This window comes from Thermobia domestica, chromosome 9 (genome assembly GCF_964235325.1).
Source record: "Thermobia domestica chromosome 9, izTheDome1.hap1.1, whole genome shotgun sequence".
Lineage (NCBI taxonomy): Eukaryota > Metazoa > Arthropoda > Insecta > Zygentoma > Lepismatidae > Thermobia > Thermobia domestica.
In genome coordinates, this window is record NC_137462.1 from 21,783,167 (window position 1) to 21,809,919 (window position 26,753).

Below are 26,753 nucleotides of genomic sequence, written 5' to 3' on the forward strand. Positions count from 1 at the left end.
TGGAGAGAAAAGGAAGAAACTTCCTAAAAGGACGGGACCAAAAGAAAAGACAGCAAGGTCGTTGGTTCATTGAATTCACAAAGTGTTCTTGTAAGATCATATTTAACATGTACTTCTAAAACATTAATTCGTTAAAAAAAAATTTACGTCGCACGGCTCGGATTTAACTCCCTTTGGATGTTGGCTTTGAGCATTCCGGGTTACGGTACCCTGAATAATATGATTGAATCTCAATACACAACCATAACATGATTTTAAAAGCTTAAAACACAGAGAAGGTTAGACTCGATACAGACTTGACACAGAAGAGAAAATTCTTAGACTACGTTGGATATTACGAGGAGTAATCGGAAAGTAAGGTTACACAACATAGTCTCTATATCGGTTGAGACACTTGTCGCATCATGGGATGAGTTTGAAGATTCCCTCTTGGTAAAAGTCCTGTCCTTGCGTGTTCAGACACGTTTGTCACGAAGTGTTTCATCCCCTCGTCTGAAAGGAATCAACTTCGTCGTAAGTTCCATCAGATGCCATAACGTGACTCTCCTGTTGTCCTGAATAAGCTCCTTCACGCGAAATGTATTCAAATCGGGTTAATGGCGTGCTGAGTCGGCTGCTACGCTCCCGGTTGGTGACGTTTTCCCTACCAGTCGCAAACTTTCTGTGACATGCTGAAGAGACATTACAGTGTCTCCGTAAACGTGTCTCCGTGACTTTCAGCCACAATTGCATGTTTCGTCCGCAATTACTAGGGATGCGCACGAGACAAGATTTGAGACTGTCTCGTCTCGAAAATGTGCTGTAAAAGTGAAGTCTCGACTCGAAAAATATATATTTTTCTATTGGAAGAGCTGTGTCTCGACTCGAATTTTGTCAGGAAAATTCTGTCTCGACTCGACTCGAACGCATCCCTAGCAATTACATTTTCCGCCCTCAGAAATCGAATAACTGAGAGGACTTCTTCACGAGACCAGTTTTCCAAACGAGTCGCCATTTGTGTTTACCTACAACTAGCGCCGTAGGTGGCGAGTTACAGAAACTCTGCATAGTTGCCAACTCCATGTATTAAAATTATCACACACTCTTCATTTCTCTCTAACAGACGAAACTCCAAAAATATCAGCCTTGTAACCTTAGTTTCTGATCCTCCCTCGTACAAAATGGCTTTTGGATGTAAAACTAAATAATATCTAGTGTTGCTCCATGAGACGAGAAATTTTTCGTCTTCTCTCGAAAATGGGACGAGCTTCGAGATGAGAAATACATTTTTTAAAAACAAGACAATTCGAGAAACTTTTACGAGACTCATTGGCAACAATTGTTCAGCCAAGTCTTGAATCTGAAACCTGTTTTACTGTTATTAATTGATACTATAAATTGATAAAGTGGTTGTTAGAATAGAATGGAGAGAATTTATCAATGTTTAAAGATACGCAAGTCATTACAAAATATACTTCAAGAATAAGTATTGGAGAGGGGCACGGTGGCTCAGTGGTAGAGCGCGCTTACCTCTGGTGCGTGGGGTCCCTGGTTCAAGCCCCTACCAAGTAAATTGTGGTGAACAACATCGTGTTCGTGGATTTTCTCATGGTACTCCCGTTTTCTCCCCCATTCTCATTCCACCAATTTTTCCATTATCATTCACTTGCCTTAATCATCGTCTCCCTTAGTCTAAAAGGACATATGCGTGGGACGTTAAACAGAAAGATGTGGCCCCGCATAGCGTAGTCGCTAACGCTCTCGCCTTCGGTGCGAGCGGTCCCGGGTTCGATTCCCGGTGGGACACTCGGTCGAAAAAGTGTAACACGTTTATTCAAGCCAACCACTCTGAATGAGGGTGTCCTGGGTTTTCCTCATTCACACCAGGCAAACGCCGGGGTGGTACCTAACTTATAGGTCCCAGGTCGCTTCCTTGCTTCCCTTTCCCCGGATTGTGTGCTCGCCGAGGGACGTCATCTCTCAAATCGTGAAGGGATAAATAAATGACGTTACTTGCCGAGAGCCCAGAAATCTAAATCCTTAAACAGAAAGATTTCAAAAAGAAAGATTTAACATTTCTTTGACGCGCTTTCGAATATATAATCTTTAGGACGATAGATTAATTAAGGCAAGTGAATAATGGTGGAATGTGAATGTAGGAAGAAACGGAAATACCCCGAGAAAACCCACGGACACGATGTTGTAAACCACAAACTGATTTGACAGGAAGTCGAACCTGAGATACCACGTAGCACAGGTAAGCCCTCTAGCACAAAGCGATCTGCGCGTCACTAAAGCGCGTCACTGCGTGCCAAACAGCTGTGAATATCTGTAATCGAGTCAGTGGTCTATATTTTTATTTAAAAAAAAAAGCAGGAAGTTATATCAATATTCCCATAATAACTTTTTCTCCATTTATTTTGAACTATCATGTACAGTCAGGAACAAAAGTTCTTTCGGTTTGATGAAATTCGTTTCTTAAGTAAGTTCAGAATGAAAAGGTAACTTGAGTACAGTTTTCAGTAAATTAAAAAGAATGTGATTTTCTATATGTTCCAGCCGTGAAACTACTGGGTACATTGCACTATTTTTTCCCAAATGAAATTTTACCGAACGGAAAGAACTTTTGTTGCTGAGTGTACATTTGTCTTTCAGTTGTAGCATCCTAGTTTTTTTTACCGGACCTCAAATAAATCAACTCCTTACATTAGTTAGTCTATATCCTTGCCACATCAAAACAGAAATTTGTTCAGTACTTCTCCCGTTTCTTTCTCTAATAAATAATAACAACAGTAATAATAATGCTGAAGGAATGAATAGGATGATCTCGCTGAAGAGAAATTGTGATCTTTTGGGCGATAACTATGCTGTCCGAAGAGGTGTAATTTTTATGTGCAGAAGTTCACCTCAGAAGAACCCTAGTCGTTACTTACTCGTTTCAGGAAAACTTTGAAACAAAGGAACGCAATAAGAACAAAGAAAAATAGCCCCTTTCCTTATGAATCTTTGACTCTATAACAACAACGAGGAGATCCACTAACACTCAGCTCTCGTGGGCAAGAATACTAAGAGGATAGGAGGGGCAAAAAAAATCAAAAGATAAATATCCTTCTTCAGGGCGAATACTTCTTCTCTAAAGAAAACTTTAAAATGGAAAAATCAATAGCGATTGAACACTATTTTGGAACCTCCATACAGCCACTAGCGCAGTCAAAGATAGAACAAGTAGCGGTGTCACGTGCACATCACGTGAATCAGTTTCGTTTATACGGCGTAATATTTTCTCCATTAATATTGAAACCGGAAGTTATAGTATATTTCTATCACTTCCGGTCTTAGCAGAGAGATTAGAATGGAAATGGATTATGTTCTTGGGATGTTTAATTGCTTGCAGAAAAGCGCTTTTCGTTGTCTGTTACAGTTTGTGCTCTATAGCGATGAACGTAGGATCAGGTAATGGTAGATTTCTGCTTCTTCCATTTTAAATAGAGGGTTAAGAGACAAGATGATACCTATTTTTAGAACTTCTGACAGGGGTCTATTTAAACCGGAAGTTGTAGTAGATAAATAGATAAGGGTAGACAAGGCGCACAACAACTTTGCACTTGAGTGATGTAATGCTCTTCGCGATTTGGCTGTGATTTGAAAGGCAGACAAGTCAACTTATCAGCGTTGCCAACTGAAATAAATATTCGCCATGAATTTAAAATCCGATGTATTACTCATAATATGTATATTGTATATTTTCATCTATGTATATCTAGACCATTACTAGTAGACGTGACACTAGTCTATCCACACTACACTGGACTAGAATATGATAACACTCTCGTAACAACAAGCAACTTATTTTCAATCTACCAGCATACTACACGAAACCCAGCCAAAGAACAAACCTCAGCAAGTATCGGAAATATCTTCTTTCGAAGGGTGAGAGAGTCTCTTGTTTTAAGCGAATGGAATGTTACGATTGCCAAATTGTACCAAGTGTTCTGTTGACCAACAGATGTGTAGGAGGATACCCCCCTTTTTTTTAATTCAAAGGTCAAAAGTAAGGAGGGTGAAAGAATGTTTTCACTCAGTATTGGCTAGCATTGTGTTGGTGGTGTAAAAACTGAATTTTTGTGCTTTGTAAAACTATTTTAAAATATAATGTGTATCTATTCTTTTCTGTGTTAACGTCTGGGATTATGTGGAGATATTTGTATCGGTTCTTCTTTACTTTTTTTTTTTTTTACCTCAGCATGTTCAGGTGTATGAAACATTATTCTTTAATTTTAATAATTGATTTTAAATTTTCTTGTACTTTGGTTAATTGATGCTATGACTACAGAAGATAAAAGATATTTTTAAAAAAATCGAGAGCGGTACTACGATCACAAGTCAAAGTAGGGAAATGGTATATAATGTCAGAGCTTACTTTGAGAAACAAAGAGCAAACAATGGTTCATTATCATTATTGTACTAATTTCAAAAGTAGCGGAGATTATTTGTAATGCTTCGCAAATAGGCAAACATTCAGTAATAAACTAGATTTTTTTTTTTAAATACCGTATATAAACGACTACTGAGAAGTTTGGATAATCGCGATTGGCAACACATCTTGCGCATGCGTAGTATCAACCATTTCCTCTCGTTTTCATCTCACTCGCTCGGAAAGTAATGGTTTCAAAGTGCAAAGTTAGTTTCCGGCATGTTTGGAACGCTAATTCTTTATATATATATATATATATATATATATATATATATATATATATATATATATATATATATATATATATATATATATATATATATATATATATATATATATAAATGCTTTTCAATATTTCTTACCGTTTTTGCTCTATGGAAATAGAGTATTTAAAAAGGAAGTATTAGTGAATTTCAACCACTTCCGGTTTCGGTAGTGTGCAGCGAGTTGTGTCGATATATTCTCTTGAGATGCTGATACGTTTGCAGGAAACCATTTGTCGCTATCTATTACCATTTTTGTTCTATGGCGATAAACGTTGAAATCAAATGTTGTTAACATGAACCACTTCCGGTTTCGGTAGTGTGCAGCGAGTTGTGTCGATATATTCTCTTGAGATGCTGATACGTTTGCAGGAAACCATTTGTCGCTATCTATTACCATTTTTGTTCTATGGCGATAAACGTTGAAATCAACTGTTGTTAACATGAACCACTTCCGGTATGAATAGATGGTTAACGGAGAGATGAAACCTTTTTTTTTTTTTTTTTTAACGCAAAATCGACTGCAGAACTGCGCTTCTTGATATCTCGTATCGGTTTTGCTCAAGTACCTGTCAACAAACGAACGAAAGGGCGGATATGGCCGTTCTCTAAGACTTCCGACACTTATACGCAGCATAGTTTAGAAGTTTTAACGAAATATGGTATCAATATTGGAAACCCATGTCTTCTTTTCATTTTATTTGTATAAACTGTCACTGGTGGCTCTGCTATCGACATTGCCCAGTCTAAATTTTTATTCAACACTTTCACACTTTTTCTCCTCTCCATTCTATGCTCTAAAAGATATACTGAAGTTTGAATTAAGCTGGCCGCAAGTGTCAACAAAAATTGACTTTACATTGATACATTGGTGAGGAAATACAATTATGGAGTCACAGATTCATCAACCTATTGGCAGCTGCTTTTCAATGGAATCAGAAAGGGAGGTTTTACTCTCAAACCTTAACATTAGAAGTTAATTTTTGCTCTTGCTTTTGGTTAAAGAGTGGGGAAATTAAATTATGCGGAAGAAAAGAAAGTTGGCCAGTGATATCAAAATGAGAAACATGCAAGAGTATGACACAGAGAAGTATGTAATGAAAAGTTATTGCATTAAGAAATGTACGCAAATGAAGAACAAATAGAGTACCATATTAGTACGAAAATATACCGCATCCAAATATGAGTACACCTTTAAATTTGAAGAGGAGAGAAAAAAAAAAGACAACATCCAAATATACGCCGCGCTCATAAAATCAATTTAGAAAAGAAAAAATCTGAATTATATTAAGGAAGAATTATTTTATAGTCATTTTTAATTCAACATGATCTTTACGCTAAAGAAAAGAATGATTATGGATGGTTAGGATTGTGAAATAATGAAATGAATGACTGAAAGAATTATTGGAATGAGACTGTGAAGAAAAAGGGAGAAATCCTACAAATTGAGATATAGAATGTTGTCCATCACAATATTGCATAGTCTGGAATGATTGCACCAGAGATAACTCTCTACTACTCAGCCATAGGAAAGAAAAAGTGATTATATTTCATCATATACCATATATTTAGAAAGCGTTCTACGTTCAACAATACTTCAATGTGATATGGGAGGAAGTATACAAGGTAGTCCTATTTTTCCTTGAAATTCCCTTGCATCTAATATATAAACAGGTGAATGTCGTTCCACAGAGTGAAACTGAAACTTCCAAACTCTGTAAATTCAATACTCAAACTTGAAGTAGTGCATCTATAAGTACTGGTTGCAACAGAGTAATAAGATCAAACATAGATGCTGTTCCTCGGAACCAGAATTCCTATCAAAAATCCATTACTCGAAGATAACCAAGAAGTTCTGTCGCTTTTTGTGGAGATCTGTGTTCAATTGGCCCTCACACCCTGAGTTGAATAAGAATGGAGATAAGACGAAGGTCAGCTGTTGATGTGGGTATATCCAACATACTACCTGGTTGTGGCAGTTCACTTACACGTGAACTTGCATAAGGACAGAGTGAACATGAGACCTCCACTGAACGTCATAAGGTCATGTATGCTGTACGAGTTCAAACTGGTGTCAATCGCCGCTGTAGAGGGGCGGAAGATATCCCAGGCCTTTTGTGAGAGTGTTTTGACTACGCGGACAGTATAGCAGTGATTTAACAAGTTTAAGGACGGTTACGAAACACTCCAAAACACACCACGTACCGGAAGACCAACCCATGTACAAAATGAAGATCTTCAGCCAGAAATTGAGGTGAACAGTGGCCAGACATGTGAAGAACTGGGACTACAATTCAGTGTGAGTGCAGAAACCATTCGGTAGCACCTCTATCAACTTCGGAAGCACTACAAGTTAGGTCGATGGGTCCCACATATTTTTACTCCGGGTCAGAAGGCAAAACGAGCAGACACATGTGTTTCTTTGCTGTCTCGTCTGAGGAAGGACAGGATGTTGACATATGATGAGAAGTGGATCCTGTACAAAGCTCCACGGCGCCGTCATCATTGGTTAGCATCCAATGAACCGGTTCCGAAACAGCCGAAACTAGCACTGCAGCAGAAGAAGGTCCTCCTGTGGTTTTGGTAGACTGCTCGCGGACACGTGCATCGGAAATTGCTATCAGCTGGTTAGAGCATGAATGCAACTGTGTACTGTCAGCAGCTGAGCCGTATTCAAGAAAAACTCAAAACTCTGGAGTCAGTACTTCTGAATCGCAAAGGGGTCCTCCTTTTACAGGACAACGCTAAATCCCACGGGACTAGGATGAGCCGGACACCATTCTACACCTTGGATGGAAATAACTATTTCATCCGCCATACTTTCCGAACATTGCACCGTCCGATTATCACCTATTCCATTATCACTTGATACCTTCTTCGCTTCACGGCCCACCAAGTTCTACCGCGATGGAACCTATGACCTTCCGGAACATTGGCAGAAGGTTGTCGATGCTAATAGGGACTACTTTTGATCTTCCAGGTACCTCTTAGGTGACATTTGGATGTTCGAAGGTTGTGGGTAGAAAAGTGACAGAACTTTCTTGGTTATTTTTATATTATACAAATCACTTGAAATTTGTTTTGGTGTCTTTTTTGGACTAATGTTCAATTTCAGAGGAGGACCACAAGGGCATATCTGAAGAACCACTTGCAGTTTGCGGAACACAGTTTGAAAAACACTGCCTTAGACCACTGAACTGAATAATATTTTTTATTTAGTTCTTGGTATTCCATAATAGTCCTTTGCATATGATCACGTAATTCTGTCCAATGAATGGACGCTGTTAGATCAGTTTTGTAGAATTCCAAATGCCATACATACAGACACGTCACAATAGAAGGGAAAATGTGATCTTATCACTTCATCTGTCCTACACACTCGATTAGCTGCTGCTGTTATCTGGTATGCAGCACTGTAAGAGATATGTTAGTGCATGCCAGGGAAAATAGTGCTCTGAGAGAACTTTGTTTGCTCCCAGACTCATAGCTACCTCCTTCCTATGAAGAGAAGAGAGAACAGAATATACGTAGGCAGATATTTGTAATTCCAGCATAGTTATCAAAATAAATAAATAAAATTACATGTATTAAAAAAAACGAATCTTTAGTATTTACATTATTGAGATTTACGTAAAAGGGATATTCGGTTTAAGCTGAAGAAGTCGAGAAACATGTGACGATAATGAAATGAAATGAAATGAAATATTTCAGGTTAACGTCCCACGATTTTGTTCTTTATACTAAGAAGAACGATGATTAAGGCAAGTTAATGATAATGAAGAAGAATTGGTGGGATGGGAATGCTGGAGGAAAAGGGATTAAGGAATCCATTTTTTAAGGATGGATTCTTTGAATACTCATTATTCGAATAATGGGTTTTTCAAGTAATGGATTCTTTGAATATTCGTTATTTGAATAATGGATTTTCCAAGTAATGGATTCTTCGATTTTTCGTTATTCGAATAATTGATTTTTCAAGTAATGGATTCTTCGAATATTCGTTATTCAAATAATGGATTTTTTAAGTAATGTATTCTTCGAATATTCGTTATTCGAATAATGGGTTTTTCAACTAATGGATTCTTTAAATATTCGTTATTTGAATAATGGATTTTCCAAGTAATGGATTCTTCGATTATTCGTTATTCGAATAATTGATTTTTCAAGTAATGGATTCTTCGAATATTCGTTATTCAAATAATGGATTTTTTAAGTAATGTATTCTTCGAATATTCGTTATTCGAATAATGGGTTTTTCAACTAATGGATTCTTTAAATATTCGTTATTTGAATAATGGATTTTCCAAGTAATGGATTCTTCGATTATTCGTTATTCGAATAATTGATTTTTCAAGTAATGGATTCTTCGAATATTCGTTATTCAAATAATGGATTTTTTAAGTAATGTATTCTTCGAATATTCGTTATTCGAATAATGGGTTTTTCAAGTAATGGATTCTTTAAATATTCGTTATTTGAATAATGGATTTTCCAAGTAATGGATTCTTCGATTATTCGTTATTCGAATAATTGATTTTTCAAGTAATGGATTCTTCGAATATTCGTTATTCAAATAATGGATTTTTTAAGTAATGTATTCTTCGAATATTCGTTATTCGAAAAATGGGTTTTTCAACTAATGGATTCTTTAAATATTCGTTATTTGAATAATGGATTTTCCAAGTAATGGATTCTTCGATTATTCGTTATTCGAATAATTGATTTTTCAAGTAATGGATTCTTCGAATATTCGTTAGTCAAATAATGGATTTTTTAAGTAATGTATTCTTCGAATATTCGTTATTCGAATAATGAATGTTTCGAAAATGGATTCTTCGAATATTCAGAAAAATGAAATTAAATCTTTAAGTTTTACATCCCACGCTTATGCTGGTTAGGTTAAAGGAGACGGTGATAATGAGAAATGAATGAAATGGTGGAATGAAGAAAGTGGGAGAGAACGAGAGAACCCCGAGAAAACCCACGAGCACGGTATTTGTCTACCACAAACTCCACACGGCACGCCCCTGGGATCGAAGCAGGGACCAGAAGCACCGCAGATGAACGCTCTACCACTGAGCCAGCGCGCCCCCTTCGAATATTCAGAACATAAATTGGAATATAAATAACAGAGGGAATAATTTTAACAGTTGGTTTACACTAGCCACCGTGAACCTAAAGTTCAAGTATATATTAAGAAATGCGCCTTCGGAGTGGGAGATTTGGGTTCGATTGCTGGTGAGAGTTTATATGATTCAAATCCCTCTTTAATGAGTAGCTCCTTGTCTCGTATAGTTTCGGTTCTGAAAATAAATGTTAAATTACAAATGAATCAATCCACTACAGCTCTATAGCATTTGTTATCTATAATGTCATTCTTACAGGCCAAGTGATAGCTATACACGTTAATGCATCATTTTTGCCCACTATAACAGACAAAAATGTCCCACTAGGAGCGCATTGTGTAAACATAAAATATCTCTTTGTGCACAACAATTTAACTAACATACGAGCCGCTTCCGTAATGCCCCTGTCAATATCTACAGGTAAAGAGTTAGGAGAGGTTTATAGAGCTCATTTTTGTTCTATAACATTTATAATTTCAAAAATCTTTTCTAGCATAATAACTGTTAAATATCGCCTTTGTAGGTTTGAAAATGTATTATATCAATCAAATAAAACCTGAATATCACATCGAAGCTCTTCTTAATGCACTTACACTAAGCAAAATGTAAAAAGAAAGGTTCGTAAAGTTAAGAAATTAATGAAAAAATAGTACTTTATTAAAGCGTCCCAATTACACACATTTCCAAAATAATAATAATAATAATAATAATAATAATAATAATAATAATAATAATAATAATAATAATAATAATAATAATAATAATAATAATAATAATAATAATAATAATAATAATTTAGTGATACCGTGTCTAATAATTTCATAATAATTTCATATGTGTGGAGATGTGCTCAAGAAGGAAACAGCTTTCTTCCTCCCCTCCCCCCAAAAATAAATAAAATAAAATAAAATAAAATAACAAGAATTTTAGGAATGATCCAAAAAATGCATCAAAAATTTGCAATCTTGGCCAATAATTAGCGTAGTTTTTGGATCAGGGGTCACAAAAGTTTTGAACGGTCCTTAAATCTAGTTTTCTTTTTCTTTTTTTTTTCAAAAAAAAATCATGATATCATATTGAGTTAAATGATAGTTTGGATTTGGCTATACTATATGTAATTCTCCAGATATAAGGCATACAAGACTTTTTTTGCCTGAAGTATATTGGATCTTTTGATCCAATAAAAATAAGGAAGTTATAATTAACAAAAGAAATTTCTGGAACTTTCATCGCCAAATACCAAGTTCCCATTTCGTAAACGTGGCAAATGCAAAGCAAAATTTACAAAGAAAGAGAAAAAATGTTATGCGTTATTAGAAATACAACATAATTCTGTTATAATGCTAGTTTTTATGACACTAGCAAGATGTCAGTACATAGTCAAGGCGTACGATAAAGTGTGCCAAGCCAAGTACTCTGGATGGAGTACGCCGTGTGTACATTTACATGAAACAAGTCACTCATTTTTGGAACATGTATAATTTGGGAGGAGGTCAAAACTCCCACAGCCAAAACTCCCACACTCAGAAAATGTCAAAACGCCCACACAAAACGGTCATAACTCCCACACAAATAGAAAAATCTCCCAATGCACGAACGGTCATAACTCCCACAGCCAAAACTTCCACACAGGTAAGCGGCCATAGGCCCCAAAGGTCATAGTTCCCACACAAATGGACAAAACTCCCATACATAGCAACGGTCACAATCCCCACATAAATGGACAAATCTGCCACACAAATGGACCAAAAACTCCCACACGCAGAAATTGTCACAACCGCCACACAAATGGACAAAACTCCCACAGCCAAAACTCCCACACTCAAGAAATGTTAAAACACCCACACAATCAGTCATAATTCCCACACAAATGGACAAATCTCCCAAATGCACGAACGGTCAAAACACCCTTGGACTTCTTTTTATTATTTTCAGCGTGTGAAACTTACAAGACGCGCAACGAGGATCTTTCAAAGTGTGGGAGATTTGTCCCATTGTGTGCGAGTTTTGTCCATTTGTGTGGTAGTTGTGACAATTTCTGCCTGTGGGAGTTTTGTCCATTTGTGTGAGAGTTTTCTCCATTTATGTGGGGATTGTGACCGTTGCTAAGTGTGGGTGTTTTGTCCATTTTTGTGTGAGTTATGACCGATTCTGTGGGCATTTTGACATTTCTTGAATGTGTGGGTTTTGGCTGTGGGAGTTATGAGCGTTCATACATTTGGTAGATTTGTCCGTTTGTGTGGGAGTTATGACCGATTGTGTTTGCGTTTTGACATTTCTTGAGTGTGTGAGTTTTGGTTGTGGGAGTTTTGACCGTTCGTACATTTGGGAGATTTGTCTATTTGTATGGAAATTATGACCGATTGTGTGGGCGTTTTGACATTTCTCGAGTGTGGGAGTTTTGGCTGTGGGAGTTTTGACCTAGACCCTATAGTTTCACTTCTCACAAAGCTAGCGCAACGAAAATTGGCTGCGTTACTAACTTGCAACAGGCCATGTTCTATGCAAAATGTCAATGTTTTAGCTCAAATCGTTTACGAATAGAGACTAATAGAATACTCAGAAAAAATACTCAAAATTAGGCACTGACTGACTCATTGAAACCTATAGGGCACTTCCAGAAGGCACACAAATTTTAAATTTGGCACAAACGTAGAATTTGTCACACAAATAATGGAAGGATTAATCTGAAAACTAGAAATATTTTCACCCAATGGGGAAAATTAGAAAGGAAGGGAAAATCACGTATAGATTTATATATCTCTTGACTCAAAAGGTGTAAGATACTTCCAGTAAATATACATAATTGAAACTTGGCCCAAACGTAGGATTAGTGACGCAAATAACGAAAAAAGGTCCGTAAACTAAAAAAATTCCCCATTGAAGAGGAAAATTAGTGGGGAAGTGCCAAAATTACATAACCATTACGTTATTTGACTCAAAATCTATAGGAAACTTCCTGTAGATATTGAAACTCAAAATTTGGCAATAAATGTAGGATCTATGATTCAAATAAAGGAGAAAATACAAAAACTGAAAATTTCCTCCTCCAAGGAGAAAAATTAGAGAGCAGGTTAAAAATTACATACAATTTCATCATTTGATTTAAAACATTTAGGGTACTTCTACTAGACATGGAAACTTGAAATTTGACACAAATGTAGCATTGGTGACACAAATAATAGGAAAAAATTCACAACTGGAAATTTTCCCATCCAAGGGAGAATTAAGGGACTGAGTTGAAATTAGATATATCAGGCCATTTAACTTAAAGCTTATTGCGAACTTCCAGTAGACATGGAAAGTTGAAATTTGGTACAAAATTAGAAAATAAAGAGGAAAGCCCGAAAACTGGAAGTTTTTCCCTCGAAGGAAGAAAATTGAAAGAGAAGTCAAAATTACATATTGTGAAGTCACTTTTGACAATTCAAAACGTGCAGAGTACTGCCTGTAAACATTTAAACTTTAAATTTGACAAAAAAGAAAAAAAACGTAAGACATGTAGTAGAAATAAAAGAGAAAAATTCGAAAACTCGAAATTCTCCCCTGTATGGAGGAAATTTAGGGGAGAACCTACATATTGCCACATTACTTAAGACAACGATTGAAAATCTAGTACTTCCTGTAGTCATACTCACTTTAAATTTAGTACAAATATAGGTTTTGTAGTACAAGCAAAGCAGAAAGTCCGGAACGGACAAAATGAAAAATTATATATTGTTTAGTCACTTCTGAAAATGATTAATAACCTATACGGTACTTTACTTCTTGCAAATATGTACATTTGAAATTTAGCAGCACAAATGAAATAAATACGCTGCAAGTAAAGTTAATAATAATAATAATAATAATAATAATAATAATAATAATAATAATAATAATAATAATAATAATAATAATAATAATAATAATAATAATAATAATAATAAACTCCTAATTTCCGTTTCTAAGGTGGGAGATTAGTAACAAGAGCAAAATCACTTACACCGTGTATTAACATTAACCAGTGAAGATCACTATAACAGTATAGCATCTTTCATGTAAGCATGCAAACTTTCATATCTTGAGGCACTCAGAAACACTAATTGAAACGCATACAGTAGGATTTATCCTCTAAACAAAGAATTTGAAATTCTACACAAATGTAAGTATTTGGTATAAGTAACCGATAATTTTTTTTTTAAACTGTCAAGTTTAATAGTTCATGGAGAATAATAGGGACCCAGATACGTTATAATTGCATATTAAATCGCTGAGTTTGTATCTCTGAAAAAGCAATAAAAACTTACAAGGTACTTCCTATAAACGAGAAAATCCGGAACTTGACAGGGAAAAGTAAGGATTGAACATTTACCATTATCAGTACTTAATACAGTTTGCTTTAGATACTAGATAAATCATTGTAAATGCTCTTCAAAGAGTAGTAATATTCCACCAAAAACATAAATGATTCATCATTTTGTTGGGCTAGAAAAAGAGTAAAGGTCCGAAACGATGCCAAGTTTTATTGAAATTCGGAAATCCAAATATGAAATTTGTTACCTTAGTGCTGAGAACAACTTACCAGGCAAAATTCTCTCGCGGCGATACTGTATAGAACTTGTTTACGGCACTAGAGTTGTAAATTTAATTGTCCGATTTTTGAATTTCAATAAAATTTGGTATTGTTTCAAATTTCTAGAATTAAATTTGTGTAAGTATAATGCACACCATTCACATATGAACATGAATCTCCTTGTCATTCCTCACAACATCTGTACATATCCTTTTCCAAATGCAAGTGAAAGACGTCTTAATTTTAAAAAAATCGGCAAGGAGTGCCACGTAAAGGGAGAATTTTCTCAATAACTCGCACCATTTGCAAGATTTGAGCCTACTTCCTGTTGGAGTTTCAAATTCATGTATGATCCGTGTTTTTCTTTTTTCTTGCATGCAGTATGTAATAAACAAATACATTACATACACAATTAATTATAATGTCAGTGATTTATGGTGTTCATTGCACAAAACACTCTAAACAATAAAGATTCATCTTAGACTGGAGAAATGATTATCCTTCATTTTTCATTATTATTTGGCTATGAAACAAACACCTGAGAGACATGCAACCCCTGTATACAACCATGCGTTGTTGGAATGTATATCTCGTAGGATATTATGTTTTTTTTTATTCCAACATTTCCAGTTTACCCCTAAAAATGTAATAAAGAAATAACGGCCATGTTTTTTAAAAGTTTGATTAGAACCGGACAATCTACACAAAATTTGGAATGGACCAGTGAAAATGGCACGTTTCTAGCATTTGTGGTTTACAAAATCTCATTGTCAAAAAGTTTGGAGGCAAACATATAAACCTAGCAGTTTAATATATAGACAATTAGGAAGAGGATAAGAAAGTGGCAGAGATGTTACGTGAGAAGTAACTATATGATGAGAGACGAGAGTCCTGTGAGAGAAGAAAGAGGGAAGATCGAGAGAGGGTACAGTTGGTAGATAATATTACAAGTTCGCTCTGAGTACCGTGGCATATGGAAGCTTCTTAGTTAGCGTCAAGCAACTTGCTAATAATCCTTGATTCGATACCCGGCCAAGTAAGTTATCGATGAACAACATCGTATCCCTGGATTTCCTCGGGGTATTCCCGTTTTCCACCCAATTTTCATAATTCTTCCAGCATCATTCCAGCATTTACCTTAATCATCTCCCTTAGCCTAATGGACATAAACGTGGGACGTTAAACTGAAATATTTCATTTTCCTGCCAATAATGGTAGAATACCTACAATGATTATGATGATAATGTATTTTAAAAAATCCAAGTTTTTTTTAACCTTCATTAAGTATTTTTGCCAGCCTTTTTATTGTTATGCTTCTATTGAATAATTCGCGTAACAGTTTGATTTATTCGTTATTGGAGCGGAACTCCTGTTTACTCGACTTAGGCGTTCGGATATCAGGATAATCCTCCGTAATGCCTGAACCGTTTTTTAACCACATTTGACATAATGATTTGAGAGCGTGCGCTAAGTGCCGTAAAAGGTTGCATGTTCCGATTGGACATGTCATTGAGAAATAATAACCGAAAAACGGGATTCCCATAGACTTAACATTGGAAAAGCATTTGGCGCGCGAGTTCTCATTGAAAACAATGGAAAACAGTATTTTCAGCATTAGAAATTGGACGAAGCCATTTTTTCTTTTTTTCTTTTTCTTTTTTCTTTTATTTTTAGTTCTGCGAACAAAAATTTTCAAAGCGAAGCTCCTCTTTAAATCGATTTAGGCATTCGTTTCACCAATACTCATCCGAGACGCATGAACCATTCGTAACCAAAATTTTGATGTGGTGATTTGAGAACGCGCGCTGAGTGTCTTTTAAGTGTTGCATGTCCCGACCAGACATACCATTGAGAAATAATCGTCGAAAATAGGAATAATAAAGAAAGACCGATTGCTTCGCTCCACAATTGCAATTAATGTATACCTAGTTATAGAGTGTGAAATGTGGCTTTAGAGTTTAATATGAGATTAGCACCATTAGCTTCTACAATATATATATATATATATATATATATATATATATATATATATATATATATATATATATATATATATATATATATATATATATATATATATATATACAGGCGCGGATGCAAGGGGGTGCACCGGGGCACGTGCACCCCTCTTCGTTCTGAATATACGCTATCTAAAATGAGAAACTGGCAGTGGAAATAGCAATGCTTTCCTAAAATTTCATGTCATGTTTCCGTTTCGGGCTTAAAAGAAAGCGGTTTTGCTGAACACAATAGTTTAAGTCAGTTCCTATTACATATCACAGATGCCTAAAGGCATTAAAAAAAAAATTAAATTTGATTCAAATGTACTGATAGTTATTGGTACACCCCCTCAGAAAATCCTGGATCCGGTCCTGTATATACAGGGTGGGCCATTTTAATTAATCCACGGAAATATCTGAAAAATGATAAAACATAGAAGAAATGTTTCAAGTACACGTTATATATTGCTAAGGGGGAAACCCAATTCCGCCAAAAGTACCCCTCCCCGCCCCCCCTAAGTGGGGGTAACGGGGGGTAACTGTGAAATGTCAAATGGGAACATGGGTCGAGTAATACCTCGTTCGAAAGGTCTTGGAAAACTAAGTAACGCTGTACCAAAAGATGTTCCATATTGTGCACCGGTTTCAAAATGGCTGCCATAATATGGTTCGGAAATTCCAGTACCCGTAATGTGAAAACCATGGAAGGTAAAGGAATGGAACAAAATTGAAATACGTAAATATCATAGGGCATATCGAATGATGTAATCCCTGTGATCCCAGTGGCCTCCCTGAAGGGGTCTTGTGGGCTAACTTCAAAATTTCAATGTCCGACCGGACAACGGTTCGGGCGTACGCTTGACCTACCCAATGCTGTTTGGGAGGCAGACTTCATGCATAGAGAATTGGTGCACTAAGTTAACGCGGATGGCCACAGTTACATTTTGATTAACTATTAGCATTCATGTCATATTGTGAGCTTGAGGGACGAAACGGTGTGTATGTATATCCCCGAAATGCTTTCTGAATAACCACACCAGCACGCATTGCATAAAAGTTTCTCTTTTTTTAGTCACTTCAGCGTCATCCTTACAAACAAATGTTTCAACCACACCATACCTATTTGTAAGGTTAGCCTTAATTTACGAATTAAAGTAGATTTCTCGTTTGAACTTTCACTTTACTTTCCACCCGACTCACATACAGAGCGCAGGGTGAGATTATTTTGCAGGACTTGGATTTCTCTCTATACATTATGGCAATTTTACTCTAATATTTTTATCTCTGTTGTATTATTCTCGAGCCTTGGAACGCCTCCGTGGTTTTCCTACTTAATTTTCGTTATTTTCATTTATGTCTAACCGTATTCATACTATGGGCACTAGACGTTTTCTTAGACTCAGTCACCATGTCTTTGCGATCATTTTGAAAACGGTGTCTCATGTCGAAAATTTTCTTACAGAAGCTGTTTGATATTAATTTGTCTATGTAACGTGATGTTACTCGCTTCAAGCTGCTATTTGACATTTTCAAGTTGGCCCCGGATACCTTTCAGTTGGCCCTTGGAGTCACCCCGACAACACCTCTCGATGTGCCTTAAGTCAGTTAGCTACTCCAGTTTTTCTTTTGTTGATTTATCTCCAATCGCTTTCATACTACGGGTACTAAACCTTTTCTCTGACACGGATACTATGTTTCGGCGGCCTTTTGAGAACACTGCCATTTCACATCAATCGTTTTCTCCTGCAATATGTTAGATTTTGCAAGATTTATCGAACGAGGTACCACTCGACTCATGTTACTATTTGAAATTTTGAAGTTAGCCCCCAAGACCCCTTTAGGGAGGCCACTGGGATCACAGGGACCACACCGTTCGATATGCCCTATGATATTTACGTATTTCAATTTTATTCCATTCACTTACTTCCATGGTTTTCACACTACGGGTTTCTGGAGTTCCCGAACCATATTATGGCGGCCATTTTGAAACCGGTGCACAATATGGAACATCTTTTGGTACAACGTTACTTAGTTTTCCAAGGCCTTTCGAACGAGGTATTACTCGACCCATGTTCCCATTTGACATTTCAAAGTTACCCCCCGTTACCCCCATTTAGGGGGGCGGGGAGGGGTACTTTTGGCGGAATTGGGTTTCCCCCTTAGCAATATATAACGTGTACTTGAAACATTTCTTCTATGTTTTATCATTTTTCAGATATTTCCGTGGATTAATTAAAATGGCCCACCCTGTATATGTGCAGGCGCGGATCCAAGAGGGGCTATATCCCCCCTTCCTTGACGCTCATGTATACACTGATTAAAATGGGCTTCAATCCTGCTTATACTGGATAAAGTGGCAAAGTATGGTTTAGCTCCTCCTGGATCAGCCACTCTCTCTCTCTCTCTCTCTCTCTCTCTCTCTCTCTATATATATATATATATATATATATATATATATATATATATATATATATATATATATATATATATATATATATATATATATATATTATTATTATTATTATTTAACTTCGTTTTGGAATACGCTATAAGGAAAATCAAAGATAGCAACCAGGGCTTACAGTTGAACGGTATTCACCAGGTTATGGCATATGCTGATGATGTAAATTTAATAGGAGATGATAGAAGAACAATAGAAAGAAATGCAGAGATCTTATTAAACGCTTGCAGGGACATGGGTTTAGAAGTAAATGCAGAGAAAACTAAATACATGGAAGTGCGTCGGGACCGGAATACAGCAAATTATGGATACGTTAAAATACTAAATAATACTTTTGATAAAGTGGATACTTTCAAATATCTAGGATCAATATTAACAGAGGAAAATCATATTCACGGAGAAATTAAATGTCGACTAAAACCAGGGAATTCGTGTTACTATTCGGTTCAGAATCTCTTGTCGTCGCGAATTCTGTCGAGGAATTTGAAACTTAAAATATACAAAACGATAATCATGCCTGTGGTTCTGTATGGCTGCGAAACATGGTCACTTACTCTGAGGGAAGAACATAGACTGAAAGTATTTGAGAACAAGATCCTGAGACGAATATTCGGACCCAAGAGGAACGGGAATGGGGAATGGCGAAAACTTCATAACGAGGAACTACATAATTTATATGCTTTACCCAACATTGTTAGGGTCGTCAAGTCTAGGAGGCTTAGATGGGCGGGTCATGTAGCTAGAATGGAAGAAAGTAGAGACGCTTTCAAAGTCTTGACTGGAAGACCAATCGGAAAACGACCATTAGGAAGACCTAGGCGCAGATGGGAGGACAATATTAAGATGGATCTCGCAGAGATTGGAATACAGAGTAGAAACTGGATGCAGTTAGCTAAGGATAGAAGTCAGTGGAGAGCTTTTGTGAACGCGGCATTGAACCTCCGGGTTCCATAGGCCATAGAGTTATATATATATATATAAATTTGAACTCTAAGAGTTCAAATATGTCGTACTTCGAACTAAAGCAATTTTTGCTTGGTATTAGGACTCTCGATTTGGTGTTAGCACCCAGCTAGAACACACTCTTTATAAGCCTATAATGTTAAGTAGATTAGATTAAAACTTGAAAAACACGCAGAGTGGCTCGGGGAACATAATGATATGTAACATTTTCTAACTTTCGAATAAACTGGAAAAGAAGAGTCAACATTCGCATGCAATTCAATGCAATGACACATACAAAACAAGCTTCCCCTGCCATCTGCAGGTATATTTGCGAAATTAAAGTACCTACATACTATTCTATGGTTCAATCTCAACCTATTGCACCTAATAACTCAATTTCATCGGAAATGGCGCTTAACATTATGTTCAGCGGAACCGCTGATATACCCCAGGCGTGTTTATTTCCTAGAATAAATTAATACTTCATATACCTTAGGGCTGAGTCATTCTACACAAAGAGGAACCTACCTATCTTTGTGTGTTATTCGATAGGATTTTAATGGGGCCGCGGTGGCTCAATGGTAGAGCGTTCACCTCTGGTGCTAGGGGTCCCGAGTTCGATCAAAGCCTCCGCCAAGTTAACTTTGTGGTGGACAAACACCGTGTGCGTGGGTTTTCTCTGGGTTCTCTCGTTTCCTCCCACTTTCTTCATTCCACCATTTCATTCATTACTCATCATCACCGTCTCCTTTAGCCTAACCGGCATAACCGTGGGACGTAAAACTCAAAGATTTCATTTTTCGAAAGGATTTTATGGAATATTAATGCATTAGAAGAACCATTTTCTCCTTGTCCTCCATGGGATGTAATAAACTTTGCAGGAAGAACCAATTGCTGTATATGAATGAACAATTCATTAATAGTATTTTTTTATTATTAATAAAACTGCGTAATTGCATTAAATGTTTTGTGTAGAGTTGTGTACTGTATGCGGCAGAAACACACATATTAAAATGAAAATGATGGAAAAACGACTGGGAGCAATCGAAATGTGGGTGTGGAGAAGAATGGAGAGAATTAGTTGTGTCGAGCGGAAAACGAATGAGAGAGTGTTAGAAATGGTGGGGGTGAAAAGAACAGTTTGAGATATTATTTAGAAGAGGAAGAGAAACTGGTTGGGACATTGCCTAAGAAGGGATTGTATCATGAGGGACGTGCTAGAGGGTATGGTGGCAGGAAAGACAGGGAGGAGTCGAAGAAGACTACAATTAATGGACAATACCAAAACAGAAAAAATCGTACGTGAAAACGAAGAGGTTAGCAGAAGACTGTGGAACATGGACGAGTGTCAGTTGCAGTATTGTGACCTACCAATAATGACAGAATACCTATGATGATGATGATGATATTTGCATGAATTTTAAAAGGTGTACGTTTTATATCAACCTAACAAGAATTTCTTTATAAACATTTGAATGTCCTGCTTTTAAGTTGTAGGACAAAGGGAGATAAGATTATAAGAATAGAAATATATAAGAACTTCCGGAAAATAATGAAGAAATCAATAAAGTTACGTGCAATCTGAACACTCGAGGTTTTCGAGTAGCAATACTAAATAGGAATGAAAAAAACAGTTTTTTTTAAAAATGAAAAATAAAACCCGGTGTGTAGAAAAAGTGAAAACGGGAAAGACAACATTTTAGTTTCTCTCCAAAAACCGGTTTGCTAGAGAACCAAAATTGGTTTTGGTAGAAAGCCGAATCGGTTTGTTAAAAAACAGGTTTCGGTTTTTATAAAAAAGCGAAAAACAATAACCACTTTTTGTGCTCACCATTAAATAGCAAACTGTCTGCCAATTCTCGTGCAAGTCGTTTATCTTTTTTTTTCCTTAGAAAATTCAGTTTCCAAATAAATGTGCGATTATTTTCTCCGTTCAGAGTACATTTCCAGAAACCGAACCTATTTGTTGTTAGGATAAGTTGGCCGTTAACTACCCACAATGCTGAATATTTTCATATTCAGAAATAGTTTATGTTCAATGTTTTGAGTGTTCTTATTTTCGTATGTAATCTTTATTAAGACCAAATAATAATAATTATTATTATTATAAACATCCGTAAGAACAAGGAGATATCTACGGGAAGTTCCAATCTTACCCACGTCTCTACTGCTTGATTGTTAATGGTTATTATTAAGAATTTTGAGCAACTTGTTTTGGATACGTAATAAAAATGCACATCAACTTCCCTTGTGCTGCTACCTACTCAGTACTTTACTAGAGTACTAGTACATCAGAAAAATAAACGTACTCACAAAGTCTTCTTACTCTCTCTCTCTCTCTCTCTCTCTCTCTCTCTCTCGATATATATACAGTGAAACCTCTACTAACGGACACCTCTATAAAGCGGACACCTCCCTTAACGGACATATTTTGTAATCTCCAAACATTGGAATAAGAAAAAACATATTGGCAAACCTCTCTAAAGCGGACACTCTCTAGTACGGACACGGACAGTCTTTTCTGTCTTTTATAGGTATTATTTACCTCCGTATTACGGACACTTTCTCTAGAAATAAGTCGAAAAGTGTAGTAAAAATACATTTTTAGTAATTCATACATGTGTCACCAAGGAAGCATTGTGACAAAATTTTGCCCCCTCAACTGTCTGCTCAGCAACCCAGACGAAGCGTCTCTGTTTAACAACACTCTTATGTCCTTTGCTTGCATCCCACTCCCACCCAAGCTGTTTTAGACACAAAAGTGATTGACAGTTGCCCGCTGTTAGGGATGACACGTTATGCTACTGTCCCGTTGGAGTCTCTAACCAACCAGAAGACAAGTTTAGTAGTTTTTGCACTCAGGTATGTATATTGTCTCAAAAAGGACACTTCAGGACTGCAATTACCCCACAAATTAAAGCGCCATACTGAAAACGAAGGAAGTACTGATAAGTATAAAGTGCACAGAACTATAACATGTTATTTCCATGTTGTGCCTCGAACATAGAGTATTGGATGACAGAGGATAATGCATGTGATATTCGTAAATACGTGATTCATGCAAAAATATTTTTTCTAATTGTATATTTACCTTCCTCGCTAATTTACGTAACGAAATACTGAAACCTCTTGAAGGCGAACACCTCTCTATAGCGGACAATTTTTGATTCCCCACGGCTGTCCGCTTTAGAGAGGTTTCACTGTATATATATATATACAGTAAAGTATATAGCTTGATAATATTTTGTTCACTAATAACAAATGTACACTATCAGAATTGCGGAATGGGTAACGCACTATCTTTAGTGTACGTAGTCCATCGTTGAAATCCGGGAAACAACTTTTCCGGTATTCACCTAGTGAAACTTGAATCTTCTAAATTATAGCTGTACTCTTCTAAGTAAAATATACAGTGTTAATGAACTATACCGACAAACTGTAAGAAGTGAATTCTCACATGAAAATAAAAGAAAAAGTTCATATAGAGCTGTGGGGGAAAAAATGCATAGTTTCAGAGCTAGGACTATCCAAAATAAGGGAAAGGCTACATTTTCAACACTCACTATTTCGAATTCGAGAAATCGTGGAGCGTCGGTTCATATCGTCATAAAGGAAGTCATACATGTCCAACCCAAAAATACATATTCCTTCAATAAACAATGGGTGTACAAGGGGATTAAATATATTGTATAATTCCCAGACGATTTTCAGACATGTTCTGATTTCAAGTTAGGTTTAAAATAGGCAAAAGGTAACCCTTGAGAATGCTTCGACGGGACGTCGGAAGTGTTAGGAATCGCCAGCTCCACTGTTTCTTGTGTTCAGAATAATGAGTGCTGTGGTGTTTTGTTCCATGCTGAGGAAATTTAAAGAAACAAAACGTGAAATATACTGTGACAAAATACATCGCAGAATAACGAGTGTGGTGTTTTGTTCCACGCATAGGTATTTAAGAGAACAAAATATGAAATATACCGTGACAAAATACATCGCAGCCCGCATTTTTCAGAACACGAGGAACCTGCAGCTGGCGATTCCTAACACTTCCGACGTCCCGTCTAAGTTCAGTGTCTACTATTGTCAAGATTTACCTTTTGCCTAGTTTGGGCTCATCTTGAAACCAGAACATATCTGAAAATCCTGTTGAAAGCATGTTTGGGAATTATACCTTGTAAGGAATCACTTGCACACACATTACACGTTGGTGAAATATATTTTTGAATTGCCTAGGTATGACTTCTTTACGCTAATGTACTCCACGAATTCTCAAATTCAAAATAGTGTCTATTGAGCCTTTTCACGATTTTATACAGCCCTACATCTGAAACTGAAACTGTGCACTTTTCCCCACAGGTCCATATGAACTATTTATCTTATTTTGATCTGAAGAATCATCTCTTTTAGTTTGTTGGAATGATTCACTAGTACACTGTATATAAGCCATACAATTAATCTTACTGTGAAATTCGAAACATATGACCTGTTTCCGGGAATTGAACCTGGTTCTCCCGTATCAAAGCCTAAAGCTCCAAAAATCGCAATGATAGATACTGATGTGCTAATTACACATCATCAGTGCAATCACCTAATTAACTATTATGATCAGTGATGATTTCAGAAGGTGAGCTTGGGGGAAGAATTCTCCTCCCCCGAAGCTATAAAATTGCCCCCGGTGCTCAACCTGAGTTATCAGTATTTTTGCCATACTACTTTCACCCCTTGTTTATCAAAAGTCTCCCTGGGGGAAATATTCTGAAACTACCACTGATTATAATAGTCTCGTCAGGCCTAAACAAATATTGTATACAAAACACTAAATTAAGACAAAAAAATGTAATATTTTTGAAAATTTAAAAATGGCTTTACTTACCTGAGTAGCTTTGAAGTGAAGTGAATCGAACACCTCGTTCTTAGTTATGACATTACGAAGTTTGATGGGTTTTCTAATAATGAGCGGTGGAGGTTGTTTCTCCTTTTCTTTCATGATTTCGTTGGCAGATTCCCCCTCGGCAGGGTGGCGTTCCGTCGGAGGGGGCTCCGGCATTGTCGCGGCGGACGCCCCCGCCGGAACCACCTCGGAGGGGAAACGAAAATCCGAGCCCAATTTCTCGGAGTAATTTACAACAAAATGAAGAACGTCGAACTCCTGGGAGGGAGTCAACGTTCAGTTTTCGTTTGTCTAACACGGTCACAAACTTCTCCAATATTATTCTGTTACAAAACTTTTGGTTTGTTTATTAGAAGAAAAAAAAAAACTGAAAGTATTTATAAGTTTTCACACACTTGACGCACTAACACACTTTATGGGTTATATGCACAGATATATTTTCACCGTACACATTACGGCTTAAGTACAACACAACTGAATGCATTTGACGTGTAAGTATAATAATGTTTTGCAGTTGGACAACACTAAAATCAATTATTAGTAAACCCACAGAACGGTTTTATTAATCGCATTACAGGTTTTCTTTACGGTTTTGTCAATATTATTTTAATATTGTCTACCTTTTCACATTTAGACCAGTCACATTCCAGGCGTAAATAATCGTAAAAGCAGAAAGGAATTTCACGCGATTGTGTTTTGTCTTTAAACAATTCTGGAAATGTCACGCTTGCTTTTAAAACAAATGACGTAATGAAGATAAGTCTTTTTTTTTTTTTTTTTTTTTTGCAAGCAAGTCAAAAAAAAATAAATGTGCACTTTATTAAAGCAAGTAAAAAAAAAAACTTGGGAAATGTTTCTAGCTATTTCACAAATTAGATCGCGAGAACACGTTCTATCGAATGCAAGTTGTTTAAATACGTTGGTATAACGAAAACATTTTTTTTTTTTGTCTAATCTATTTTGCGTTTTTGCCGCACAAAGATTTTTTTTTTTTTTTTTTTTGTTCTAAACTTTTGCGAAGCTTGAAATTGTTATCATTATTTCTTCTTGAAATTGTCTGTGAGTGTTTATAAAAATAATCTTTTTTAGAATTAAAATGTAAAGCAAATATTGTCTTTTTGTGTGTTTTTTCTCTCTTTTTTTAAAAAAAAATTTCTGCGTACGATCGTCGTAGAGTTAGAAGATTCGTGTGAATTCAAGTCCAGCGCGATGTAACCGCAACTAGTCCTGCAGATTTGTTTAAGGATCCGGCACGTCGGAATCTCTGCCTCGTGGATCTCGCGGCGAAGTTGTGTCATCCCTTTGAGATAATCAAGGTTGCCAGAGACACAGAACAAAATAGTTATAATTTTGCAAAAAAAAAAAAATTAACTCGCACTGGTTTGGTTTTCTGTTTAGTCAAAAGAAAAGGAAAAAACAATAGCAAGTTATTGCGTTGCTTTTTAAATACACACACACACACACACACACACACACACACACATATATATATATATATATATATATATATATATATATATATATATATATATACAGGGTGGTAGATAACTCCACCGACAAACTTTGGGAGGTGATTCCTTATATGAAATGAAAGAAAAATGTTCTAATAAACATGGGACGAAAAACGTCTACTTTCAGAGTTAAGAACCGCCGAAAATTCGAAAATTCACGTTTCGAAATGCTCTGCCATAGAAACTACAGGACCGATCCCAAGCGGTTTAAGGAAATACAAAGGAACTAGTCTGCGAACTATCTAAATATCCATGTTTTACTATCCTCCGTTAAAGGCGAAACGAACTGTAAAAAGGAAATTGAGGTATAGGGATACTCCTTTAAGTATAATAACTCGTTCGTTTCGCCGATAACGGAGGATGGTAAAACATGGATACTTAGATAGTTCGCATACTAGTTCCTGTGTAATTCCTTAAACCGCTTGTTATAGGTCCTATAGTTTCTAAGGCAGGGCGTTTCGAAACATGATTTTTCGAATTTTCGGCGGTTCATAAGCCTGAAGTGAGACGTTTTTCGACCTATGTTTATAAGAACTTTTTTCTTTCATTTC

General features: G+C 36.4%; 1 protein-coding gene across 1 annotated transcript in view; it reads right to left on the reverse strand.

The window, feature by feature from the left end:
- The window catches only part of Nos (Nitric oxide synthase), a 560,518-nt gene extending 535,072 nt beyond the window's left edge, over nt 1–25,446 (reverse strand). Inside the window, exon 1 of the mRNA XM_081770724.1 lies at nt 24,674–25,446. Within this exon, the coding sequence (XP_081626850.1) occupies nt 24,674–24,847 (174 nt within the window). The 5' untranslated portion in view covers nt 24,848–25,446. The remainder of the gene's footprint in view (nt 1–24,673) is intronic.
- Nucleotides 25,447–26,753: the final 1,307 nt, after the last annotated feature.